The following is a 15803-nucleotide window of genomic DNA, read 5'->3' on the forward strand; positions in this document are numbered from 1 at the left end:
GCCATCAGTGAGACAGAGAAAGTTTCTATTTAAAACCAAACTGCTTCGGCCATGTCGAAATGGCGCAATCGGACACACGTCATAACGAGAAGGATTCACGTTCAACTGCGACCACGGGAAGTGTTTTTTTTTTTTTTTTTTTGCTTGGGGTGCTTCATGCGCCTTCTATTATCGCCATCATCGTTCGGGGAAACCCATTGTGTAACGTTGGCTATTCTGCAGTGCGCTTTTGTCACGGGATGGTCGCACCAGTCAGGCATAGAAAGCTTGGTACTACAGTCGCGGTGAGCTTCTCGGGAGAAGGAAAGCCAATGTTTGCTTGTGATCTGTCGAAAAGCGCTGAACACGGCGATAGTTTACGCCAGCAGTATTCTCGCCGGCGAGAGCAGACTGTACCCCTACATTCCCCAACGGTGCAGATTTTTGCGCTTCATTTTTTTTTTCTCTCTCTCTCTCATAAATGGGACGAGCGGAAACGTTTCAAATTTCCTCGCATGGTGTGCCTTCTTCGAGGCGTGGTATCAGTTTCTGATGTTACGACAAGTGCGAGGTTGCAGCGGTTTGCTTGCGTGCTCGCCGAGAGAGATAACGCTGATAACATAGCGAGTGTTGCCGCGAGCCCCGTTGGAACGCCTTATCGACGACGGGGCGGCCACAGGACCACGGTGTCAAGACAGCGAGAAAAGACCCAGCCTAGGCGTACGCAACATCTAGTCAGGTAGGCTGGCTTTTAGCGATCATTCGCTATGCTACTGTACACCGAACTACTGCGCGCGGCGCATAGTGATTAAACCGTTTTCCCTCATTGCGTAGCAACCAGCGGTAGGAATTCTAAAACGCATGGCTTTTGCTCGACCACTTGTTTCACATGACTGTTGTCTCAGACCTTCGTTGACAAGCACGTGCTGTCAACGTAAAGCTGTCGTGCAGGCGTGTGAAGTGGTGTATTTGTGCAATAATTTTCTAGTAATCACAATACATAGCACTAACCGAAATCATTTCCTTTAGGGGGAGAGAAGGGGCAAGCGGCTAGCTTGTGGAACTGTAGAAGAAAGAGTTAGGATATCTGATGTCAAGTTTAACCTTTTCTAATCCAGACAGCATTTGCGTGAAGAACCCTAGCATAGTTAGTAGATACGCGCCCGGCTCTTTATTGGGCGCTAAGCTTTCCCAAAAAGCACTTACGCCTTGGTCGTAGATCGAGAAAATATGTTCTCTTATTCTCCATTTGCTTTCTACCTATGCATTAGGGGCACGAGTACTATTCAAAATATGTGCAATTTTTTTTACGTCGTTTATTCCCGAAACAAAATATTGCGCGGAATAAAGCATAAGCGAGTTGTGTATATCTGTTATCGATTCATTCTAAAAGCAATCTCAAATTTACGCTGCAATATTTCGTGCACGAGGAATTAATTGCATCTCCTGAATAAATTTAAAAAGGGGTACTGTTGACGAGTTTGTAGTTCATTTTAAAAAGCTACAGCGAGAACAGAAGCAGCTTCTTTGTTGTTGTTGTTTCAGATTTTTAGTTTCCACTGTTAACATGAATAGTGCTCATAAAAGGTACAAGTTTCCTCATAAAAAATTCAGTCGGAAGTCAGCGCTCGTCCCATCCCTCTTCTGTGTTCTTGTTTCTCTTCCCGCTGTAGCAATTTTAAAATTAATTTAAGCCTCACTTATACACCATGCAGCCTTACTTCCACAAACTATGCCTGAAAAATTCGCTAATACGCATACGCGTTAGGTTATGTTATGACAGCTATCAAAATTTTAATGTTTTGTACGGCTTGCCCATTAGAAAAAGTTTTTTTCGATTATAGTCACAAAACGTTACCCTTCAAACTATGCGCACAGAAAATCTCCGTGCAATTCTTACATGTAAAGTGTCATGGCTCCAACTGGTATGGTCAAATGCCAAGCATGTCGCGCGAGCTGCGGGAAGCAGGGAAGGAGCACTTGTTCCGCCCATGCATAGGCCAGTCCGAATTTACCGTTCGCCATGAAAAAATATTAGCAGTGGCTTAGCTCGGCTATGCCAGGATATACGTAGCGTGACCTAAGGTTCAGCTGGTTATTCTTAGGTTTCCTGATTATCTAGGATTAGTTGATTATCATGCTTACTTCTGCTTAAACTATTTCCAATTCAATTTAATACAACCCAATTTAATCCAATCCAATGCAATCCAATCCAAATCCAAGCCAATCCTGTCGCGGCGGCGGCGGCTCCAGCGCGCCAGCTGTGCGCCGTGAGACATCACTGCTCATCGCGCATGCGCAGCATGGCTCTCCAGGAGCCACGTGCGAAACTGCTCAGCCTCGGCCAGTGTAGCTCATGATAATATATATATATATATATATATATATATATATATATATATATATATATACATACTGACAACTGGTTGTACAATCACCTAACTTTGTCCCAGTTAGAGGGAATAGACCGAAATTGGGAGCTATATTTTTCGCCGACACCCTCCAAAACGGTTTCTGACTGATTACCTGGCAATCCTTGTTAGGGATATATAGCGATTCTGCCAGTGCCAGCGTCACAGCTGCGCGAAAAACCATGCACCAAAAAAAAAAAACGCAACGCCACCCCTCTGCAAATAACTTATACCAGGTTTATTCATTCTGAGGTAGATAGTTCTTCAGCTCACGATAAGAAAGTGACATTCAGCAAAACCGAGATCGTTTTTCTACTGAATATTTTTACGCGGGAGCGTATACATTCTCACTTGAATGTTCGCGTCGTGGGTGTGTGAAGCTCGCTGAGATCCGCGGCACTCGGCGATAAACCTATGAAAGAGCGTTGATCGGTGACATCCTTCTGTCAGTGTCAAGGCGGTGAAATCTAGGTCGCAGAGAGTAAGAATGCCGCGCGAGTAAGAGAACGCGTTGCTAGGCGACACCGCGGATAGTCCGTGTGGCGCAGCAGGCGGGGACACTTGAAGCGCGACGTCTGCTGCTGTGCATAACCAAGCGGTGCTCCCTTCCTCAAGTGCTGCCATTCGCATTCACCGCAGTAAAAGGACTTTTAATTTTACACATGAGCATATACGCCCTAAACTTGAAGATGTTTGTCACCCGTTAAAGTACGCCAAGTAAAGACGAAGTATGCCGGCGCTAAATGCAGGTTCACCCCGTGAAACGGCCTTCTGACATTTCACTACGTTTACAACAAGAGTACAATAATATGGTTGCCGCGGAAGTTCCTAATGTCGTTATTTCTTCTCTCTTACAGAAATGAAGCTCACGGTGGTCGCATTTATCACCTTCATCTCGTCGGTTCACAGCGGAGCTGAACAAAGGTTTATCTGCCCTGACTGGTGCCAGTGCGAGCGGAACTCGACGGTTGTCTCGTGCAGGCATGCAGACGAAACAAGCATTCCCAACGACCTTCCCCGCAGCATTGTGGACCTTGATGTCAGTTTTAATTCCATCGAAGCCATCCCGTCCCTCGACGCAACGAAACTGACCAAACTCAGCTTATGTCACAACCACGTTGCCGCACTGTCACGAGGCACATTCTCCAGAACAAACGCTCTTCAGACCTTGGACGTCAGTCATAACTCTCTGACTTCATTGGCTGCCGAAGATCTGGATGGCTTAGAATCCCTTTTGTTTCTAGACCTTAGCTGGAATGAACTACGGAAGCTGGACCTTTACGCTTTCCATAAGGTTCCGAACCTAAGGTCGCTCAAACTCTCAGGGAACCCGCTTAAGTATGTTGACAGCTCGTGGTTCAAAAATCTGGACGTCCTGGAATACCTGGAGCTGCGAGCAATTGGCGCGTACAGTTTGGCCGCCAACTGTTTTGTAAATGCTCCCAGACTACACACAATAGAACTGTCTGAGAACGATTTCACCGACGTTCCCAAAGAGCTGGAAAGCGCCCGTAACCTTAAGTTCCTTTTCATGAACCAAAATCCTATCGTAAACTTGACGAGGTCTTCTTTGTCTGGGGCAAGGAATTTGGAAGAGTTGCACATGAGTCGCATGGCACGGCTTGAAAGCGTCGAGAAAGGAAGTTTCTGGAACATGAGGCACTTGGCCCTCGTCAACATGAGTAACAACGTTCGACTCAAATCGATGAGTGGATCGGCTTTTCACTGGATTAAGTCACCTGTCGTCAAGGTTGACCTGACAAACAGCAGCTTGCAGACTCTCGACTATGCATTCAGCGGGCTTTGTGACGAAGGACTGCTAAGCATTGACGGCAATCCGTGGATGTGCGACTGCCAGATTATGTGGATGAGACAGTGCAACGCTACCATGGACCTGCGGTAAGCTCGTGCGCGCACTGTGCTTAAGTGGGGAAAGGTATCGGGCATTTCTGCGTGATCGTATATGACAATGCACTCTTATGCTCACATTTGAAAATGCACGTTTCAAGAGAATCCCCCGCATTTCTGCGTACACATTGTATTTGACATAATATAGTGTACTGCTTAAGCACAGTGTTTTCAAAGTGTCTCCAACCGATAATATATTTTGTAAGAACAAGTACATCAAAATATTTGGTAACCGAGAACCAGATTTGTTACCGCCTTGTGAGAAACTGGACAGGTTAGGTAGAGAGGTTTTGCAAAAGTACTTTCCCGGCAGCTAGCGGATTTGCGCTGAAGTGAAAAACACTGATCGTGAAAAATGCGGTACCAAGATTTAAACCGAACACGGACATACAGCACCCTGTGTGTTCATACGTAACGGTTTTTCTCATTAATCCCATCTTGTTCACTCCACAGTTCTTTTTGTGTCAAAGGGCTGAAACATCAGCGCGGAAAGTTTTGGTACATTCCATGTAGAAATATCACCTTATTCACACATGCCGACCTAGTCTCCAGGGCACTATGCAACTTCATGTGCACGCATGTCTTGGTAAAGGAAAGTTTGTATAAAACTTGATTTCATCAAGGGGCTCTTGTAGGTATTCATTGGTCCAGTTATAGAGAGTTTATGGAGTTTACCGCGCTGAAGGGGCACCTAGGCTATGAGGCGCACTGCAGTGGAGGGCTTCGGATCAACTATCACAACCTGGAGATCCTTAACGTGCGCCGAAATCTTGACTCACGGGCATTTTCGCTTTGCACCTCCATCTTAAGGCTACCACGGCTGGGAACGAACCCGCGCCCTTTGGTTCAGCAGCACAACTCCTTAGCAACTGAGCCACGGCGGGGGGCATTGGTTCATTGGTAACATTTGCCTCATATTCAAGCATATTTTTGAGACTAAATTTACTTACGCGTCGTTCAGTTGTTGCCTTTTAGTCGAATATCATCAAATCAAATCTTCCAGCCAGTTACTGGCACTCAAATATAAAACCCTACTGGGGCATTAAAACTGCACCATCCTTTACTTGCAGCTTAAAATGAGCCTAATTGTTGAGCTACATGCTTTTCTATAATACTTCGACAACCGCTACAAAATTATTTTGCATTGTAATCTCACGAACCAGCTGCAGAAGTGGAATTTTTTGGCCTATCTGATTCCTAGAGATTTCAATTTGTATCCTACTTATATAACTACTAGGGTGCTAGAACCTTGCTTGTTTTTGTTTCACCTTTCCTTATCACAAGCTTGGTATTCGCTGAGCAGACGGTCTGGTATGCTGGCTTCGCGACATTCCGTTCAGCGATAATTACGGACTGACACTTCCGGTGCAGCCCAGAACAGTAATTAAACCTGGTGATAAGATGCGCTTCACAGCATTGACGACGTTAAAGAACCAGACGCCTTTATTACAAAAACAGTGTTTACAATGCATTTAGGAGGGCGCTATTTAAACCAGTAATATCACAGTACGTGCCAAGCTGCTGAGGACCGGAACCATGTCTAGCATCAGGCCCAAGACACGGGCTTGAGGCCATGGGGGAATAACCGTCATCTCCTTTAACGCTAGCTGAAGCGGATATCGGGAGTTGACCCGGTAGATGGCGCTAAATTACCACGGGATTTGCCGGATCTGCACCTACCAGGAAGCAGAATGTCACTCTGACTTCACTTTGCGAATACTCAAATCAACAAGAGTCTGGTGCCACATGCCCCTATCAGTTCCTTGCGTCCTATCTCTGTCTCTTTTATGATTTTCTGAGACATTGTTGTCCAACTTGTACAGCAGCACTGTCTCTCATTGTTGTAATGAGGGTGTGATTGAAGCCCCAGTTTTGAATCATTCCGTCGGGGGAATATATTACGATTAGTATTATTTTGTTCGCAAATATACATTATTATTTTCATATGTTTTTGTACAGGTGCAACGGCCCACCTCCACTGACAAACAAGTCAATTGGTCAGTTGAAGCTCTCCGAGATGACTTGCCCATTCAGCCAAACTCTGCTGCTTCGCTTCGAAGAGACCGTCAGCAACAAATTGGTGCTAGCAACAGTGGGTGTGTGTGCGCTGACGATTATTCTAGGGGCCGGAATGTGTATCTGGCATGGCCGAAGACGACGAGTGCAGAACGACAGCCGTTACAGCGCTGTTCACTACGTTCACGTGGCTCCCAAAAGTGATGCTACGTGACATGGCATACGCGCTGACGGCTGAAAGACAACACTGAGCTGTGAACACTGTGTGTGACAAATGTGATCAAACTACTTGCGTAGCGGGCAGGCGATCCAAATATGCGGTCCCTGGGCGGTATCCTTTACTTCCGAGTTGAAATGATCGAGAATCGAAGGGAAAGAAGCAAAAAATTCATTTCCGCTGTTTACCCGTACGTTCAAGATGAAGTTATGGCCCGTCGGTACATTTTTTAATGCTTTCGTGGAATTTAGAGCTATGTAGCTAAGTTTTCAGTCCCTAGTTTTGAAATTACGGTCTTTGAGTTAGTTCTTGCAGTGTATGAACAACGTACAGTGTACGTAACAACGCGTGTACGACGCGTATAGACCGTGCATCCACTGCCCGCTGCCGCAGCCTGACCAATCAGCATTCTGCAGTCATTTCAACTATTACAGCATAGACAAGGCATCGGCACTGTCTAATCAAATCTTTTCTTGTGCTTTTTGGGGCCTAGTTTTATTTCTTCATGGCTTATAGGAAATTTTGAGCAAAAAGGGACCTTTTTCCGAAAGAAATGGGTTGTCTCGCAACGGCATTTAGCCTTAGTACTAGCAGTTGATGTGCAGGGGATTTCTGATAAAATCACGAATGAATCTTGTTACAGTAAGCATTCAGGTACTGTTATGAAGAACCTCTTGATGACGAACCCTGATATAGCGAATTATCGGCTGTAGCGAAATAAATAGAAACTTTGGTTGTTCACGCTTTATTTCAATGAGACTTTTTCTTTTATAACAGAGCTGAAAACACTAAAGCCGCTCACGATATCGGATATAACCCCCGCACGGGGCACCTTGAGTATTCATGGTGACGGTGAGCAGCGACACCGCGGACCCCGAGCTCCCAACATAAGCCGTGTCTAACCCTGGCGAGATGTTTAAAGGTGAAGGGTAGAAGCCGTAAACGGTGGCCGTCGGAGCCTTGGTCAAGCTCCGGCCGATGGGCTCCCTGCCTGGTAGGACCTCTTTGACTACCAGGGTAAGGTCAAAGGAGAAAGTACCCCCGTCTCCCTGCTTTTATACTATCCTATATGGCATTTTCAAAACCCCCCTCCAAACGTGATCGGCCTCCGAAAAGGGGCCGCACCGAAGTTTCATTTCCACCTCTTTCAACAACTGTCTTTCCAACAACCGTAAACAACTATTCCCGTTTTCTTGTAGTTGAGTTAACTGACACAGAAAGATCTGTCTCTTCATTGTCTGTCTTCTTGGTATCGAAGTTCCTGACGAGTATAATTGGTGAGTCGTACAAACCCAAGAAAATTCACCCGCATTTCCCCGAAGGGGAGCATGGGGAAGTGCGAATGCACGGGTGGTGCTATGAGGGGGAGTTATGTTGAACTGTGTTGGCATTCGCCCGTTAGTTGCATTTAACACCCCCGCGTGATCAAGTGGGGATTCACACACCCCATTAGTCGTTCTCTGGAAATCTTGGTGAATTAAAGTGTATGTTCGAGGAGATCACACACACACGCAAGTAAAGTGAAACGACAGTATTCTTTATTCAGCACTTGTTGGTGTTGTCGTTGTAGTTGACGGTCATTATGACCACCTTGTGGTCACTGAAATGTACGGTCAAGAGTTGTTGCAAGACCGCGCGTATCAGACAGTTCCTCGCAAAGGCCAGGTCGATGTAGCTGCCGTTGATGGTGGTGGGAGCCTCTAGCGGTAGGCACGTCATGGAGTGGTTGGCGAGCATGTATTCCATCAACCACACGCCGCCCTTTCGCACGTCCACGTTAAAGTCCCCAACAACCACGACCGGGTCCGAGGGCTTTACGCGCCTGGCCACACTCTCCATCGCCGCGTCACGTATTCGACGACGTCGTCGCGCGAGATGTTTGGCGCGAGGTAGAGGTTGACGACCACGATTCCGTCGCCCGAGTACGCGTCGGTGTAGACGGCACTGTACGGCGACTCGTCCCTGACCGGCGAGGTGGACACGGCGTGCGACACGAGGTTCGCGTAGACGTGACCGACGAGGTAGACGCCGCAGTACACGCCCCGACTTCCGCTCCTGGCGAAGCAGCAGTCGTCGATGGCGTCGGTGGCCTGGGGGCAGGCTCGGGGCGGGGCGGCGGGCGCGGTGGCGCGCTGGAGGACTGGGCCAATCGCCCTAAGTGGGTATGTGCTAAAGAAATTAGGAACTCTTCTTGGCCAATCGCCCTAAGTGGGTATGTGGTGCGGATGGACGGACGACGGTGGACGCGTGATTCAGGGTCGCTTAAGAAGTGCATTCGCACTTAAGACAAAGAACTGGGCAATTGCTGGTCGAAGTCACCAAGCAGCAGCAGGCAGAAAAACTCTTGAGCCAGACCCGAATCGGTGATCTTGACATCAGGGTCACGCCCCACCGCAGCTTAAACAGCTCTCAGGGCGTGATCTCCGATCCCGATCTACTGAACGAAACTGCATCCGACCTGCTGGAGGGCCTTCGAGGTCAGGGCGTAACAGGGGTGAGGCGCATAAACATACGTAGAGAACACAAACAAATACCTACAAAGCATCTTATCCTAACTTTTGACAGGTCGAGCCTTCCAGAATACACCAATGCAGGTTTTGTTCGATGTCCGGTCCGGCCTTACATCTCTAACCCGCGGCGCTGTTTTAAGTGCCAACGGTTTGGGCATGGCACCAACTCCTGCTGCGGCCGCCTTACCTGTGCAAAATGCGGCCAACATGACCACCCGTCCGAAAACTGCAACACCCAGAGTTTCACCTGTGCCAACTGCCAGGGGCCCCACGCAGCGTGGTCCCGCACTTGTGAGAAATTTAAGCAAGAAAAACAAATCATAAATGTAAAGGTCACTGAGAACATCACCTTTCCAGAGGCGAGAAAGAGGTTCGCCTCTTTCCCTCTGGGGAGGTACGCCGACGCAGCTCGCCGGGGGGCGGAGCGGCGTCTGGTGTCCACAAGGACCCAGTTAGCGAGTCTGACCTGGTCCCTCCCCCGCCCCCCCCCCCTTCCCCTGGGTTGCCTCTGGCAGCCCAATCCGTTGCCACGCCGCTTGCTGAGGCAGCAGCGGTTGTGGTGACAACCTCTTCTGTAGGGACCGGTGCCGCTCCCGCCTGTGCCTCCCCGTCCTCCAGTGCGTTGGAGGGTGCCGACCGGATGGACACCGGGGGCCCCGCATCGGCTCCCACCACCACCGCCCCTCCCGTGCCACCTCTGGTGCCCCGGACGTCCTCGGCGGTGGCGGCTCAAACGAAGGGCTCCCGAAAGGGGGCCAAGTCCGGGGGTCCTGGTCCGCCGGGCACCCTTCTAGCATCTGACGAGGAGATGGATGTCACGCCGTTCCTGCCTGCAACGCAGCGCAAGGAGCGGCCTCCGACTTCCAAGCCGACAGAAAAGCCTAAAAATCCAAGAGTAACAGCCCCGAAAGACGACACATGAACACACACGAACACACACACTCCAGTTATTCTTAAATTTAAATAATGGGAGCAGAAAACATCATCCAATGGAACTGCAGAGGCCTCATTAAAAATCTTGATGATGTGTATGAGATTCTGCATGCCAGTCAGCCAAGTATCATGTGTCTCCAGGAAACCCACCTCAATTCTAAACAAACAGATTTCTTAAATAGGTACATGGTATTCAGAAAGGACAGGGTTGGCTGCACACACTCTTCAGGAGGTGTGGCAATTGTCGCCCGGAAATCCTTAGCCTGCCACCCTGTCACTTTGAACACTGTCCTTGAGGCTGTAGCAATCCGTACGATAATATTTAATAGGTTGATAACGGTATGCTCCATTTACATTTTGCACTTCTGAGCTCTGATTTCGAGGCACTGGTTGACCAGCTGCCCGAACCATACATACTAACAGGCGACCTTAATGCGCACAACTCTCTTTGGGGCTCCTCCAGAACGAATGCCCGAGGTCGCCTGATAGAGAAGTTTCTTACATCCTCTGAAGCATGCCTTTTCAACAAAAAATCCCCGCATTTCCCCGAGGGGAAGAATGTGAAAGTGCGAATGCACGAGTTGAATTTGCGCGGTTCGGTAATGTTCGCAAAAGAGAGATCACACACACACACACACAACTACAAAGAAAGAAAGATGCATTTATTCACAGACACCTATTTGTGTTGTCGTTGTACTTGATTGCTAGAGCGGATCTCAGCTTTGAAATTTCGTGTCAGTACTCCTTTAAGCAGGTGCATTAGCCCTTCTCACGCCCGATTCTTGGCCAATCCCCCACGTGGGTATGTGCCATGTCAGCGGCCAGGCAGCGCGCGCCCATCTCCCCCCGTTGCCAAGGAAGACGAGGAGATTCCTGGCCGATCCCCCACGTGGGTATGTGCTATGTCAGCGGCCAGGCTGCGCGCGCCCATCTCCACGTGCGCGGACATCGCCGGTGGACGCTGGTTCAGGGTCGCTTAAGAAGTGCATTGCACTTAAAAAACAGCCTACATACCATAACGTAGGACACAATACATACTCGCATCTTGACTTGGCTATTGGTTCCACAGTTATCTTTCCATGTCTTGAGTGGGGTGTGGGCACAGACCCATATGGTAGTGACCATTTCCCCACTTCCCTAACGTACATAGGTAAAGGCCCATGCAGTCCATCTTTCCATAACAGGTTTAATGAATCAAAATCAAACTGGAGTACATTCACAGAAACATCTAAACTACACCACACAACCATAAAACACCTACACGTGGAGGAAGCAGCCCAACTCGTCACGGCACACATACTCGACGCCGCCGAAAAGTCTATGCCCCAGGCCTCCAGTGCGTCCCGCAACCCAAGGAGGCCCTGGTGGAACGAAGACTGTAGGCGGGCGCGAGAGGCCCAGAACAAGGCGTGGCGTGTCCTTCGCCGGAACCCCACGCCAGATAATCTCATTTCCTTTAAACGGGCAAAGGCTCTTGGGAAGCGTGTGCGTCGTGAGGCGAAAAGGGAGAGTTGGCGCGCCTTCCTCACTTCCATCAACTCATACACCGACACTCACAAAGTCTGGACACGAATACGTAACCTTAAAGGACAACAGACACACAGCCTGCCCCTGGTCAGTACAACAGGGGACAGACTAGAAGACCAGGCTAACACCCTTGCACAACACTTCCAACACGTTTCCAGCTCTGCACACTACACAAACACTTTCCTAAAACATAAAAATACTTCTGAAAAGAAGTCCCTACATGACAATAACAGGTCAAAATCTGGTTACAATTCTGAATTTACACTCTATGAGTTGAGGGTTGCCCTGAGCACATGTAAACCTTCAGCTCCAGGGGCAGATAAGATTACATACACCATGATACAACACCTACACCCAGACACTCTTGAAACACTCCTACACCTATAGAATAAAATATGGCTTTCGGGGCAGATTCCACACTCTTGGAGGGAGGCCATAGTAGTGGCGTTCCTGAAGGAAGAGAAGGACCCTTTCTCTCCCGCCAGTTATAGTCCCATCGCTCTGACAAGCTGCCTGTGCAAGCTGCTCGAGAAGATGATAAATCGCAGGCTCGTGTACTTCCTTGAGTACAACGGTGTTCTCGAGAGCTGCCAGGCAGGCTTTAGGGTGGGGCGATCTACCAACGATCAACTTGTTGCGTTGGAATCCTTCATAAAAGATGCATTTGCTCATAAGCAGTTCTGCCTTACGGTATTCTTTGATCTTGAAAAGGCTTACGACACAGCCTGGCGATATGGCATCCTAATCGACCTGAAGTCCTTTGGTGTGTCAGGTAACATGTTAAATACCATTTCTAGCTACATGTCCACGAGGACATTTCGTGTTAAGGTTGGGTCATCCCTGTCCGGGATACATGTGCAGGAAAATGGTGTGCCGCAAGGTGGAGTTCTAAGCTGCACATTGTTTATAGTTAAGATGAACTCCCTCCGAAAGGCATTGCCACCAACCATTTCCTGTTCCATCTATGTAGACGATGTTCAAATATCTTTTAAATCATGTAACCTGTCAATTTGCGAACGTCAAGTACAGCTCGGTGTTAAGAAGCTTGCTGGATGGGCGGACCTTAACGGTTTTAAACTGAACCCGGGCAAAAGTACTAGTGTTCTGTTCCCCCGCAAGCGCGGGCTTAGTGCGGACCCTGAGATTGCTCTTGGCCGTGCATCTATTCCTGTTAAAAGGGAGCACAAGTTTTTAGGTGTCATATTTGATAACAAGCTCACGTTCATACCTCATGTCAAAGCACTTAAACATAAATGCCTCAAAACGCTAAACATTCTCAAGGTCCTCTCCCACCAATCCTATGGGGCAGACAAAGAACTACTTCTCCGGGTCTTTACCGCCTTAGTCGGGTCCCGGTTAGACTACGGCAGCGTCGTGTATGGGTCGGAATCAAAAACCGCACTAAAAATGCTTGACCCAGTACTCCACTTGGGCCTCCGCCTTGCGTCGGGTGCGTTCCGCACTAGCCCGGCAAAGAGTCTATACGTTGAATGTAACAAATGGTGCCTTGAGGACCAACGTACGTACATGGACTTGCTCTACGCTTTCAAAATTTCATCGATGAATAACCATCCTTTTAAACCTGTTTTTAATGATGCATCCACATCACTAGTGTTTGTAAATCACCCGTCCGTTCCTTTGCCATTCTCACTTAGAGTGAGACAGGAAGCTTCGGATTTCAACATCTCCTTTTCAGACATTTACACATCTTCTTTTACTGACGTTTTACCACCCTGGCAGCTTCAACCTGTGTGTTGTGACTTGTCTTTCATGAATATTGATAAAACCAGGGTACCACAAACTGCAATTTTGCAGCACTTCTTCTCCCTGCAGTACAAGTATCAATGTGCAGAGTTTTACAGTGACGCATCAAAAACTACAACCATAGTGTCTTGCGCTGCTCATGGACCAAACTTTTATGCATGCAGAACCATGAGCACATACACCACAATTTACTCAGCTGAAGCATATGGCATCTTACTCATTGCACAACACATTCTTGAACACAAAATCTCGAAGTCCATCATATATACAGATTCCTTGAGCGTTGTGCGCGCATTGGCGTCATACAAGCCATGCAAAAACAGAATTGTCCATATGGTTTTCAACACTATCGTGTCTATATATGCCCAAAAACTTGTTCTGGTGTTGTGCTGGGTTCCAGGCCATGTTGGAATTGCTGGCAATGAGGTTGCGGATCAGAAGGCCGCAGTTGCTGCACTCAGGAACACAGTAGATATAACCATACTACCACAGAGTGACCTTAAGCCACAAATTCGACAATACCTTCGTAGGAAATTGCAAGCACAGTGGAATGAACAGACAGATAACAAACTACACGTAATAAAGCCACACTTGGGACGATACACAACTGACTCACACAACAGACACACGGAAGTCGCCTTGGGTAGGCTGCGGATAGGGCACACCCATGCAACGCACTCGTATCTGCTGACGGGATCTTCTAGACCCCAGTGCAGCAGATGCGGAGAGGCCCTATCCGTAGTGCACATACTAATCACATGCAAGGCACTTCACGCAACACGACACAAACCCCTCAGAGAACTCTACAGACAACATATTCCCCTACATCCATCGTTTTTTCTAGATGACGATGCCATTGTTTCAGTGAAACGTGTGTTTGAGTATTTGTCAGAAGTCAAGTTTTTAAACCTCATTTCCTATCATGCATAATGAAATCTGGCCCTATACACCAGCCATGCCCATGGTCGTTTTGTGATTTTACTTTTGTTTTTGCTGACTTTACTTAGTGGTTAAGGTTTCACCCTCATATATGACTATTGTTTTGGCGCTCTTTGCCCCAGTTGGCCTTGCGCCATAAACATCCAACCATCATCATCGATATCGGATATAACGAAATAATATTTCTCTAGGAGTGTTAGAAGCTACTTGAAAAAATTCGCCGTCCGAAACTGCAGATGTAAAAGGGCCCTTTTGTTTATGAACACTGTAGAAAACTTCATCCTGCTCACTGCTTTAAATAGATACCAGGCGAAGATCACATCCTTCATCAACTAAGTAAGGACGCAGGCCTGTTCTGTCAAGTGAACGTGGTTCTGCTTTATTCTCACGTACTCATGTTTCGGCTCATTGAGTTTGAAATGCAACAAGGAGAAAGGTAAGGGTAACCTAGTTTATAGTGGATTTGAAGCCTTAAAAATGCATTTTAGACAGATTTTTGATTTGTCAGATCCGATTTTTACCTTTACTGTTACAACAAATATTGGATATAACGAACTAATTTTCTGTCCCGATAATACTTCGTTATAACGAGGTTCGACTGTATTTGAATCCCTCACTACTTTGCGGAAAAAGTGTACGGCAGCAAATATTTTTTGATAATTCCGGAAAACAAAGTTGTGTACGCTAGGAACGACTGCGATTTATTACCCGCACAGCAATAGCAACATTCAATCGTCAGTGCAACGGGGTCTCGCATCATGAGCACTACTCCATGGTTAGAACTCTCACGATTCATTAACCCATATCCAGTTCATTTTCCCCGTAGGCGGAAACTTTACTCGTATTTTTATCTTAAACTTAGAACGGCCGTTACACTTCTTTACTGCTTTGTTAACTTTTATTGTGAATTTTAAAGAAGCGCGTGCGTTTTTTAACCGTCTCGATATTTTACTTCAACAAAACATGACAAGAATTGTGGTCCTGTGAAACCAAATATAAATAGAATAATAAACGCTTTTAATTGCCATCGCGTTAGTCTGAAAACCCCTTACTGGGGTAATTCTTAAATGTTTTTTTTTTGCGTGCGTATGCTTGTTCATCTCCGTACTGGATGACAAGTGGAATCAAAGCCTAGCTCCCTATTCCATCTTTCAATTACAAGTCCCTCAATCGTACCTAATGCAATCACGTCCTAACACCCGCCGCGGTGGCTGAGTGGCTAAGGCGTTGCGCTGCTGAGCACAAGGTTGCGGATTCGATTCCCGGCCGCGGCGGCCGCTTTTCTGGTGGAGGCGAAAAGCAAAAACGCCCGTGTGTACGAGATTTCGGCGCACGTTAAAGATCCCCAGGTGGTCAAAATTAACCCGGAGCCCTCCACTACGGCGCGCCTCATCGCCTGCGTTGCGCCGGCGCGTTAAACCCTACAATCAATCAATCAAATCAATCACGTGCTAAGTTATCATTTTACGGAGCATGGGGAAGCCACCCAAAAATAGAAGTCTAGAGAATTTAGGCCGTATAGATAAAAACGACCGAGCCGAATGCCTTAGAAATATTACCAAATTTACCTTAGAAATACCAAATTTCATTTCTAATGAA

The 15803-nt window shown here is 47.5% G+C and overlaps 1 protein-coding gene across 1 annotated transcript; it reads left to right on the forward strand.

Annotated features, from left to right (window-relative positions):
- The first annotated feature begins 529 nt into the window (after positions 1-529).
- On the forward strand, positions 530-7272 carry LOC144179009 (uncharacterized). Its single transcript, XM_077707172.1, has 3 exons — positions 530-718; positions 3248-4289; positions 6258-7272. The coding sequence occupies exons 2-3, from the start codon at positions 3250-3252 to the stop codon at positions 6526-6528; spliced, it is 1311 nt and encodes a 436-aa protein (XP_077563298.1). The 5' UTR covers positions 530-718; positions 3248-3249; the 3' UTR covers positions 6529-7272.
- Positions 7273-15803: the final 8531 nt, after the last annotated feature.

The sequence above is a fragment of the Haemaphysalis longicornis genome, unplaced genomic scaffold (genome assembly GCF_048455015.1).
Source record: "Haemaphysalis longicornis isolate Haplotype H1 unplaced genomic scaffold, Haemaphysalis longicornis Haplotype H1 scaffold_4, whole genome shotgun sequence".
NCBI classification, from domain to species: domain Eukaryota; kingdom Metazoa; phylum Arthropoda; class Arachnida; order Ixodida; family Ixodidae; genus Haemaphysalis; species Haemaphysalis longicornis.

Excerpts from the sequence above, each read along its gene's own strand:
- LOC144179009 (XM_077707172.1), top strand. The coding sequence starts at position 3,250 with ATGAAGCTCACGGTGGTCGCATTTATCACCTTCATCTCGTCGGTTCAC. Across the intron at positions 4,290-6,257 it reads AACGCTACCATGGACCTGCG|GTGCAACGGCCCACCTCCAC; the intron begins GTAAGCTCGTGC and ends GTTTTTGTACAG.